Source organism: Tiliqua scincoides, chromosome 13 (assembly GCF_035046505.1).
Source record: "Tiliqua scincoides isolate rTilSci1 chromosome 13, rTilSci1.hap2, whole genome shotgun sequence".
Lineage (NCBI taxonomy): Eukaryota > Metazoa > Chordata > Lepidosauria > Squamata > Scincidae > Tiliqua > Tiliqua scincoides.
In genome coordinates, this window is record NC_089833.1 from 16,011,766 (window position 1) to 16,023,142 (window position 11,377).

Genomic DNA, 11,377 nt, shown 5'->3' on the forward strand with positions numbered 1-11,377 from the left:
CCTTGCCATTTTCAGGTAGGGCTGGCAAAGTGTCAAAACCCCTGTTTTGAACCCCAGAGAGTGCGGCCAGTCAGTGTCCTGCACCAGACACCCCAATGGCCTGACCCACGACACTTACCACCATTACCCCTCCGTTTATCTCTAATGGAGAACCAAAGCACCTTCTGTAAATAGAACCCTGAAGGAATGCTGTGCCCTTCTTTGGACCAAGAGCCAGCCTCCACTGTGGGCAGGACGCCCGTGGGAATAATACCCCAGCAGCCCTTCCCAAGTCGGAGGACACACAACAGCTGAGAATGCAGGTGAGGCCCACCATCAAACAGATGCACCAGCATTACTCTATATATAGATATCTGAGAGAGGAATAGAAAGCCCCCAAACACAGGCGCTGCTTGCCTGGCCCACCACTTAATATAACTGTCTGACGCTCCCTTCCTCGTTCCCTTGCAGGGCTTCCTCTGTCATTCCTTCTGCAAAGTCATGACAGACCTTCTTTGCTGGTTGATTTGGGGCTGCTAATTAGCCCTGTTCCCTGTGAGCAAATCCAGCTGAGTCACCGAAGGAGGCTTCTCTTCCTTAGTGCAGGGGTGGGCAAACTTTCAACTTTAGGGATCCTGGAGCTTTAACAATTGTGTAGAAGAGAGAATTTCAGCAGGTACATCTGCCAGCTGACAAGCTGCACCTGCTGAAATGTCTGACAAAATTGTTAAAGGTCCAAGATCCCTAAAGCTGAAAGTTTGCCCACCTGCTAATCAGTGGAATGCATTAACTAGGACTCAGCCACCGCTTGCCTGAGTTAAGATTATCTTGCTCTTTTTTCTGCAGTAAAGAATGGAAATAGCTTGACATCTTCTGCTTTGTTTTGTTTGAATGAAAGTGATTCTTTTCAAGACAGGGACATTTACTTGGCTCGCTTAATTGCCTGAAAATATTGAGCTCTGTGTGTTCAAGACCTCCCAAACATGCCTGCAAAAATGTAAAATAGGAATGCAACTAAAAATGATCACTGGGAAGTAAAAAATATCAGGACAATTAAAGCAAAAACAGGAAGTCAGAGAACAGCACATTGCATCCACACAGTCAGTAAAAGCAAAAAAGAAACAAACAGTCCCACAGAGAGGAGATTAAAATCAGAATCAGCTTAGTCCAAAGGCTTTCTGGGGAAAACCGGGTTGCACATAGGAAGCAGCATGTCAGACGGATTGTTCTCAATCCTGGCTAGAGATTGGGGACCGAATGTGGAACTTTCTGCATGCAAAGGTATTAGCCTAGTGGCTGAAGGTATATAGAGTCAGGACCTGGCAGGACTCTCTGGGGTTTATTCTGGGTTTATTCTAGGGACAAAACTGGCACCACTACTGAGTAGGCCCTGCTCCTCTTGCTATCCTCCTGACCTCATTTGATGGAGGTACCTGGACCAGAATTTCTGAGGTTGTGTGGAGTGCCCAAGGTGACATGTAGGAGAGAAGCTGGTGGGCTGCTGTGAGATACAGGAAGCTGGGCTAGATGGGCCTATGGCCTGATCCAGTGGGGCTCTTCTTAGGTTCTTAACTACAATTCCCAGGAGGCCTTGCAGGTCTCTTGTTATCAGGTGTGCTTCCTGGGGCATTTGGTGGGCCGCTGTGAGATACAGGAAGCTGGACTAGGTGGGCCTATGGCCTGATCCAGTGGGGCTGTTCTTATGTTCTTAACTACAATTCCCAGGAGGCCTTGCAGGTCTCTTGTTATCAGGTGTGCTTCCTGGGGCATTTGGTGAGCCGCTGTGAGATGCAGGAAGCTGGACTAGATAGGCCTATGGCCTGATCCAGTGGGGCTGTTCTTATGTTCTTAACTACAATTCCCAGGAGGCCTTGCAGGTCTTCTTGTTATCTGGTGTGCTTCCTGGGGCATTTGGTGGGCCGCTGTGAGATACAGGAAGCTGGACTAGATGGGCCGATGCCCTTATCCAGTGTGGGCTGTTCTTATGTTAAGCATATCTTTTGGGTTGATTAACAGGCAGCAAGTTTTTAAAACCACACCGGTTTTAATACAATGCGGCTGCAATCCTGTGCACACTTACCTGGGAGTACATCCCATTGAGCTCAGTGGGATTTACTCCTGAGTAGACATGCATAGGCTTGTATGGTAAGTTCAACAACATGTCCTGATAATCAACAAAAATTCCCAGTTGTTAAAAAAATACACTAAATTTGTTTTCGTCCCTCAATAACTTCAAACAAGCAAATTCCTGGATTGAAGATTTATTTTATTTTTCACATTTTTATCCTGTGGGTCCTGCAAAAAATGTTTCCAGTTGGGGCCCACAGCTCTGAAGGCCAGGACTGAGCCCAGTAACCAGAATCTATCCTGCCCCCTTCTTTGCCAGTTACCAGCTTGACTTTTCTTACCGAGGGACGTAACTGAAGCCTTGGTTGAAACGATTCCTTTGCAAGGGGCTTTTGCACGGGCGGTTCTATTTTGGCTGTCTTTGGTCCCTTGAGCCGTGCGGCCAAGTTTGTAAGATGCCCTATAAGGCCAACTGAAGGAAGAAGAAATCCCCAAGAAACTGGGTATGACTTGATCTCCCCTCTGGGATCCGCTCGAGAGCCAATCAGATTTCCTTAGACCCTGCCCTTGGTGCTCAGAAGGAGCAGGTGCTATCTCAGACACATTGCTTAGGTATAAAAAGCCCCAGCCAGTCCCTTGTAAACAAGAGGTGTCTCGCCCGATCTAGTCTGTCCAGTAAGTATGCCGCATCCTGGAAGGAGATATTCAGGAAAAGTCCAGATGGTTGTTCTTTCGGACAATGAATGCACAGGGGATGAGAGGACAATCCACTAAAATGGAATGTCGGGAGAGTTAGAACAGACAAAAAGAAATTTTTTTTTTTTTTACCCAGCATGTGATTAATCTGTGGAACCCCCAGCCACAAGAGGTGGGGATGGTGTCTGGCCTAGATGCTTTTAAAAGAAGGTTTGACAACTTTATGGAGGAAAGGTCCATCTCAGGTGACAAACCACAATGGGTATTTGTAACCTAGGCTGTCTCTGAATGCTAGATGCAACAGAATGCAGGTGTCTTGTTATCGTGTACGCTCCCTGAAGCATCTGGTGGGTCACTGTGAGATCCAGCAAGCTGGACTAGGTGGGTGCTTTGATCCAGTGGGGGCCTTCTTGTGTTCTTATGTCATTATATGGATGCCCGCGTGAAAGAGTACAGTGCATTCCCTTTGTCTTGATTTTGTGCTCAATCTTCCTCCCGCAGAAGCCTCGTGAGTAGCAGGCCTTCCGAGCCTCTCTTTTGCTCCCTGGTGCTGCCTTGTGCCTAAACCAAAGCCAGGATGCCCGGTACGTATAAAGGAGAATGTGGGGACGACGTGGATCCCATGGTTTTCCTGGCTCCCAGCGAGAAAGAGAAGATTGAGGCCATGAGCAAGCCGTACGACATCAAGAGGTCGTGCTGGATCAAAGACGAAAAGGAGGGCTTCGTGGCTGGGGAGATCCAATCGGAGGCTGATAACCAAGTCACTGTGAAGACGGTGACCAATCAGGTGACATGAGGGGAGAGGTGCTCTCCAGGCTGAGAGAGACTTAATTTGTTCCTTTGCTGTGGAAGGCAGCTGTGTTTTCCAAACTGGGGAGGGGGCATCAGCTACAAGGACATGGGTGGTGGCTTGGCCAAGGTGTGGCTGATGGTGCAGCCCAACATGGACTGACAGAGAAGGCTTTGCTCCCACAGACCGTCACTATCAAGAAGGATGATGTCCAGCAGATGAACCCCCCCAAGTTCTACCAAGCCACTGATATGGCTGACATGACTTTCCTGAACGAGGCCAGCGTCTTGGACAATCTGAAGCAGCGCTACATCCTGATGAGGATCTATGTGAGTGAGATGCCAGGGGAGGGGGGGGGATGCGGGCATCAGAGTCGGATGGGGCATGTGGACATTCTGGCATCTAAAGAATTCGTTTCAAGAACCTGAACTGGAGCCACATGGTGGTGGGTGTGGATCTGGGGGTCCTGCCATTTGTGTAGTCCAGGGCCGCTTGAACCCCGGCCCAGGGGTTGGATCTGGGGTTTGGGTGGATCCACCTGCCCCACGAGTGGACCTTTCCGTTCCACCTGGGCTCCACATGAAGTCCTCCTCGTTTGGGCAACAGGGACACTCTGGGCAGGCGCATCTGCCGGGACGACCTGTCACACAGCCTTCTGGCACGCCTGGCAGCATTGAACTCAGTGGCGTGTGCTTCTGAGTAGACATGTATAGAATGGCACAATTTCACTGCCAGAATATTGTTGCTCCACACGTTGGCAACCTTCAGTCTCGGAAGACTATGGTATCGCGCTCTGAATGGTGGTTCTGGCACAGCGTCTAGTGTGGCTGAAAAGGCCGATTCAGGAGTGACAATCCCCTCCACACTGGGAGCAAGTGCAGTCTGTCCCTGGTCTGTCTCCCTGGCTATGGGCCTTCCTTCTTTGCCTCTTAGCCTCAGTCTGTTCGCCAAGTGTCTCTTCAAACTGGGAAAGGCCATGCTGCACAGCCTGCCTCCAAGCGGGCCGCTCAGAGGCCAGGGTTTCCCACCTGTTGAGATCCACTCCTAAGGCCTTCAGATCCCTCTTGCAGATGTCCTTGTATCGCAGCTGTGGTCTATCTGTAGGGCGCTTTCCTTGCGCGAGTTCTCCATAGAGGAGATCCTTTGGGATCCGGCCATCATCCATTCTCAGGCTATATCACCCAGGCAGAACTGAGTCTTCAGGGGCCAACCCAGCCCAGTGGGCTCTCTGATAGCTGAGAGTTCTGGGCTGCCTTCTGACCCGAGCTGCTGCTGACCTGAGGCTCATCTGGAGGAAAAGAAGTCACCTAGAGAACAGCTGGCCGCAAGATCAGGACCAAGGCTATATGAACCATCTTGTTTTTGCCATCTGTGTTTGCCATCTTTTCACAACTGACCCCGTAGCTGCTCAGCTTCCTGGATTATCGGGTCGTGACACTGATCTGCAGGGGTTGTGAAATTTAATCCATACCTCTGAGGCTCTTCGAGGTGCTGGATGAGATGTAGTGGAAGGACAAGAGCATTCACGAGGCTTTAGAGGGCTAATAAAACATCTGCAGAAAGGGAGGGGGAGAAGAATCTTATCCTGAAAGGGCAAGAGACCGAAGCAGGGACCGTACAGCTGTTTTGCCCCCCCTCCGGGAATGGCTCCGAAGGGAGGGGCCGCTTGCCCGCCCCGCTGAGCCTCCCTGCCGGACTGGCTGCTCCACCCCACCTCCAGCTACACCACCGTCCACTGTTCTTCTTTTCTTCCCAGGTTTTGATTGGGAATGTTTGTATGGAGGGCAAATGTCCCCAATTTGGGCTGTTCAGAACCAAAACAGCAGCTTTGATATTAGCAAAGACTTTTTTTTGTGCCCTCATTTTCAATTTTGATGCAGGGAAGAAAAATGCTGCTGAATTTTCTTTGAGATGGGGGGGGGAAGACATTTTGCCACCCCTTTGTTTGATGATTGGGCTTTTAAAAATGCATAGGATTTATTTTTTGCCATTCTTCTGTCATGGATTTTTACAACAACCCTATTAGGTAGGTTGCTCTTGTTCCCATCTTATAGACTGAAAACTCGAGGCTGGTTTACACATTCATCACACACACACACACACACACACACACACACACACAGAGAGAGAGAGAGAGAGAGAGAGAGAGAGAGAGAGAGCAAAGCTGCTGCAGACAGACAGTGAAAAGACAGAACTGGCATTTGAACCCTCATCCCTCAGCTCTAAATCTAGGCCCGCACTAATTGGGGGCCTACCCCACCAATGGGGGCTACCCCACCATTTTTTATATGCATTCATTTATTTATTCTGGACAACTCAACCCTGCCTGTCATACAGTGATGCCCTAGGCAGCTTAATAGAATCATATTAAAATACGCAACCAACCAGTAACAGAAGGGTAGCAAGTCAGCAATTAGCACAAAAGACAGACTGCATTAAAAGCAGAGCACATTATTAAAAGCAGGTAAAGCACAACCTCTGTTAAGTTCAAAGCTCTCTGGAAGAAAAAGGTCTTCACCAAGTGGTGGAAGACCTGCAAGGGCGGACCCAGAACGGTCTTTCCAGGAAGGGAGTCCCACATCCTGGACATGACGGTGAAGTTGTCTTCCTAGGTCCCAACCAGGGTCTCTCATTAGTGGAACACATGGGCAGGGCGAGACCTTAACTAACATCACAGGAAGCTTATTCTGTTGTCTTTGGTGCTCCTTCCAGACCTACTCAGGCTTGTTCTGTGTGACCGTCAACCCTTATAAATGGCTGCCCATCTACGGCGCCCGGGTGGCCCAGATGTACAAGGGCAAGAAGCGGACAGAGATGCCTCCTCACCTCTTCTCCGTCTCTGACAACGCCTACCACGACATGCTGATGGGTGAGTGCTGAGAAGGGCTTCTCGACCTCCACCGTTTGCCTTGTCCCAGGGTTAGACAGCAACTGTTACCCTGCACATCCCTGATCTCGTCTGATCTCGGAAGCTAAGCAGGGTCGGGCCTGGTTAGTACTTGGATGGGAGACCGCTTGGGAATACCGGGTGCTGTAGGCTTATACCATGATCTCGGAAGCTAAGCAGAGTCAGGCCTGGTTAGTTCTTGGATGGGAGACCGCCTGGGAATACCTGGTGCTGTAGGCTTAGACCATGATCTCGGAAGCTAAGCAGGGTCAGGCCTGGTTAGTACTTGGATGGGAGACCGCAAGGGAATACCGGATGCTGTAGGCTTATACCATGATCTCGGAAGCTAAGCAGAGTCAGGCCTGGTTAATGCTTGGATGGGAGACTGCATGGGAATAACAGGTGCTGTAGGCTTATACCATAGTCTTTCGAGACTGGAGGTTGCCAACCAGGGTTAGATCTGTCATCCTGGCCAAAGAGATTATTCCCTGGGTGGGCAACACCCTCCCACCCTGGGTTGCTTGTCATCCGCCCCCCATTGCTGAATCCTGAACTTGAAATCAAAAGAAGTCTCTAAAGGTCTCAATTGCACTTCCTTGGGAGTGAATTCCATTCGGATCAGTAAGACTTTGTTCAGAAAGAATGTGTTGGAACCACTAATGTGAGATATAATTTCTCCGTCAGAAATGTAACATTTGGGATAAAGCCCCCCTCCTAAATGCACTTTGCGCCTTCTGTGCCCCCACCTCCCAAATATTGCTTTCTGGTGCCTCAACCATATGGTTGCGCATCAACTGAGGGTTAGGGTTAACCCTACCACTGCCACTTTCCAGAACCCCTAGTTTTCACATTTGGAAGCAGACAAAGAAAGGAGTATGCTGTGTGGAAAGGGAAGGAGAGGGGCTCTTTGGAGTCACCCCAAGGCTGTGACTTGGCTCTAAAGGAATATCAAGGCCTTTTATTAATACTCCGTCCTATTCTGCCCCATACAGAACGTGAGAACCAGTCTATGCTGATCACGTAAGTTCCTCTTCTTCTTAATACAGCATCATTCACATGCGCGGCACTTGACATAGAGTGAAAATGTGGGACCTGCCCCAAGGAGCTTACAGTCTAGTGATCTTGACATGAGGGGTGGTAAGGGGACGACGGCAGGAGTAGACCGGGAAAGCTTATGCCAATTGTTGTACTGAGCTTAGGACTGCAGCCTGAGCTAAGTACATGACGCGGTTGATGGCCTCCAAGTTCTGTTCCGCTTCATCTCCCCCTTCCCCTGCAGTGGAGAATCCGGGGCTGGCAAGACTGAGAACACGAAGAAGGTCATCCAGTACTTCGCCAACATCAGTGGCACCGGCAAAGTCGCTGCGGATGGGAAGGTGAGGGCTTGTAGTCAGGCAAACTCACCATCAGAACGTGGTCCCCTGCTGTTGTTGTCCAGAAGGATGTGGTCATGATTCGCTGTCGAGAAATGTCCCGTGGTCACTGTGGTTTTTCCCCCCTCTCTTATCCAGGGGTCTCTGGAGGATCAAATCATCCAGGCAAACCCTGTTCTAGAAGCCTTTGGGAACGCCAAGACGACCAGGAACAACAATTCCTCTCGTTTCGTAAGTCCCGGATTCTGAAAGTGGCAGAAATGAGTTTTCCAACCAAGTCCCTGTTTTTGTCTCTTGGTCCCTTTGCTGGCCCTGTTGCAGTCTTGCTCAACAAACCTTTTCATCTCTCTCTTCTTGCCCAGGGTAAATTCATCCGAATTCATTTTGGCAGCACAGGAAAGCTGGCTGGGGCCGACATTGAGAGCTGTAAGTATCTGCCTTGGGTCCATCTCTGCAAGAACAGAATCCCAAACTTAGCAGGAACCACAGAGGGAGAAAGCATCTACTCCAGCCCCATGTTCAGTGCAGGATTGTAATTAGGGCATAAGCACCAGCTTGGAGAGGAGCTGCCTTCTAAAGTGCATCATAACCTTGAATCGACGTCCACCTTCTCACCCAAGCCTGGGCTTTTTCTGTGTGTGTTCCAGATCTTCTCGAGAAATCTCGGGTCATTTCTCAGCAGCCTGCTGAAAGAGGCTATCACATCTTCTACCAGCTCCTCTCCAACAAGATAGGCAACCTTGTTGGTAAGGCACTTCCACTGTATGCCCTGTGTGTGCACACTCAGTCCCAGCTCCAGCGTGCAATAGGTGGACTTGTCCATCCAATTGGCCCCTTCTCACCTGGGTGTTTCCAGACTGGCAGCTCCTGACACTCCTCGGTCATTGTTCTTCCACTGTTAGCCACATATAGAATTGGCCGCACATCAAGGGGATGGTACCTTATTGGGTGTACATCCTGTGTGCACTGGTAGGCATGACACAGCCATCTGAACGGGGAAGGGACAATTAACTCGATGACCATCTTTTCTCATGGTCAGTGAACTGGTGTTTGAACTATTTATTATTATTATTTTATTAATTTATACCCCGCCTTTTTGCCCAACGGGCACACAAGGCGGCTTACAACACCTTAAAAATACAACATTAAAAAACAATTTACAATAATTAAAAAATCTAAAAACAAACAAACCCTGTGGATTTTCATATAAAAAGCAAGAAGCAAGAACGCCAGCCAGCCTGTCAACAATTAAAAGCTTTTTGAAATAAAAAGGTCTTCAGTCCACGCCGAAACGTTAGCAATGAGGGAGCAGTTCTCAGTTCTAAGGGGAGGGTATTCCACAGTTCAGGGGCCACCACCGAGAAGGCCCTCTTCCTGGCCGCCGCCCCTCTCACATCTCTTAGTGGCGGCACAGTCAAAAGGGCCCCCCCAGATGATCTAAGAACACGGGCAGGATTGTAGGGAAGGAGGTGGTCCCTCAAATACCCCGGACCCGAGCCGTAAAGGGCTTTAAAAGTCAAAACTAGCACCTTGAATTGGGCCCGGAACAGAACCGGCAGCCACACCGACGTGCCGCAGCAACCACACGAGCTGCCACGTTCTGTACTAGTTGTAATTTCCAGACCGTCTTCAAAGGCAGCCCCACGTAGAGCGCATTGCAATAATCTAATCTAGATGTTACTAGGGCATGGGTTACTGTGGCCAGGTCCGCGATCCGCAAGTTCAGGCTAGATCAGTGATCTAGATGTCACTGATGGCATGGGTTGGCTGAGTGGATGATGGCAAAAAGACCACACCGGTCACATTCTGACACACATTCATTCCAACAGAATCCTTGCTTTGCGTGCCTGATCCCAAGGAGTACCAGTGGACAAGCCAGGGGGTGACGGTTGTTGACAACATGGATGATGGAGAAGAAATGCAGCTGACAGACGTAAGCATGCATCCTGCACCTTGGACATCAAGGCTTTTGAGGATGAAATGTAATATAAGTCAATTACGTCTCTATTTAGTTTAGCCTCATAGTTAAAGCTGATGTGTTAGATCAGCAATTTACAACCGCTGTTCCACCACATATTGGTGTGCCACAGATGGTCTGCAAGTGTGCCACAGGAGTTGGGGGGAGGGTCATTGTTTAGTAGGGCTATTGGGGGATGTGAACCTCCCACCAGCAAGTGTAGTGTCCCTTGTCAATTGTCTAAACACTGATGGTGTGCCTTGACAATTTGAGTGCCTTGTCAGTGTGCCATGCAGTGAAAATGGTTGAAAATCGCAGTGTTAGATGTTTTGTGTGATATATTAAATGGGTTGGCCCTTTTTATCTATTTATTTGGTACCTGCAGATTTGATTATCTGCAAGTTCTGAAACCACGGGGTGGCCCAACCTGGACCCTCCAAATGCAACTGGAGCTGTACTCCAGTCACTTCTGGAAGGTGTTCTGAGGGCCAGGGAGGCTGTGTGCGGCCTCTCTGACCCTCAGAATGCCATATACAGGCATTTTAACTCAACTTCCGGTGACTTTTTAATGCTCGTATAAGGGATTCTGATGGTTGGGGAAGCCCTCTGCAGCTTCCCTGAGCCTCAGAATGCTTTATAAGGGCATAAAAACCAAGAAACGGGAAGTTGCGTTAAAATTTCTGTACAATGCATTCTGAGGGTCAGGGAGACTGTGCACAGCCTCCATGGCTCTCAGAACACTCTCCAGCCACGACCAGAGCACAGATTCGGTTGTGTTCAGAGGGTTTTAGTGCCCGAATGTGTGGATTTTGGTATCCTTGGGGATTCTGGGAACTGAAAGCCCGCGATAATGAGGACCCACTGTATGTGATGGGAGAAGAAGGAGGTGAAAGACCACTATTACCCGCATTTTTCAGATGGAAAAGACCATGGATAGGACAGAGTGGCTTGCTGACGGCAACCTAACAAGTTCAGGTCGAAGGTGGAATTTGAACCAAGGATTTCTGGAGTCCACTGTGCTAGCTATCACGTTTTCTTAAAAATGAGCGCTTTAGGCTGGCCACTTCATTCCTGTTCCCTTTCCACCAGATGGCCTTTGATGTCCTTGGCTTCACAAATGAAGAGAAGACCGGCGTCTACAAGCTCACTGGTGGGATCATGCATTTCGGCAACATGAAATTCAAGCAGAAGCCAAGAGAGGAACAAGCAGATGTGGACTCCACCGAGGGTAAACTTTCCTTGGCGCTAGTAGAGTCTGCGCACCAACCAAGTGGCCACCTTATTGAATGTTACACTCCCTCCCACAGGATCATTTCCTTGACCCCACAACAAGGAGATGTTGTTGGTTGGCCAAGCATGACATTATCTGGACCTTTTCCACTGGGTTTATTTGTGTCTTGATTTTTTTATACTTCAGTTATGGCCAAGACCAAGAAAAGGTTTAACTGTTTTAATAATTACTCCCTAAGAACTTTGGGAGATGTAGTATGAAGGGCAGGGTAAAAAGTGAATTCCCAGCCCTTTTACTGGACTATAATTTCCAAGATGCATTGTTGGGATAAGGGAAGACATGACAGTAAAAAGCGTTGTTAAACAGCTCCAGCTCAGTTAATCACAGCTGGGACTGC

General features: G+C 49.1%; 1 protein-coding gene and 1 pseudogene across 1 annotated transcript in view; both read left to right on the forward strand.

The window, feature by feature from the left end:
- Nucleotides 1-3,319: 3,319 nt before the first annotated feature.
- LOC136663685 (myosin-16) overlaps nt 3,320-11,377 on the forward strand; it is a 38,930-nt gene continuing 30,872 nt past the window's right edge. The window contains exons 1-10 of the mRNA XM_066640537.1: nt 3,320-3,529; nt 3,718-3,861; nt 6,245-6,401; nt 7,412-7,439; nt 7,699-7,795; nt 7,931-8,023; nt 8,155-8,218; nt 8,440-8,538; nt 9,622-9,725; nt 10,839-10,977. Coding sequence (XP_066496634.1) covers nt 3,320-3,529; nt 3,718-3,861; nt 6,245-6,401; nt 7,412-7,439; nt 7,699-7,795; nt 7,931-8,023; nt 8,155-8,218; nt 8,440-8,538; nt 9,622-9,725; nt 10,839-10,977 — 1,135 coding nt within the window. The remainder of the gene's footprint in view (nt 3,530-3,717; nt 3,862-6,244; nt 6,402-7,411; nt 7,440-7,698; nt 7,796-7,930; nt 8,024-8,154; nt 8,219-8,439; nt 8,539-9,621; nt 9,726-10,838; nt 10,978-11,377) is intronic.
- LOC136633773 (5S ribosomal RNA) lies at nt 6,456-6,572 on the forward strand (annotated as a pseudogene).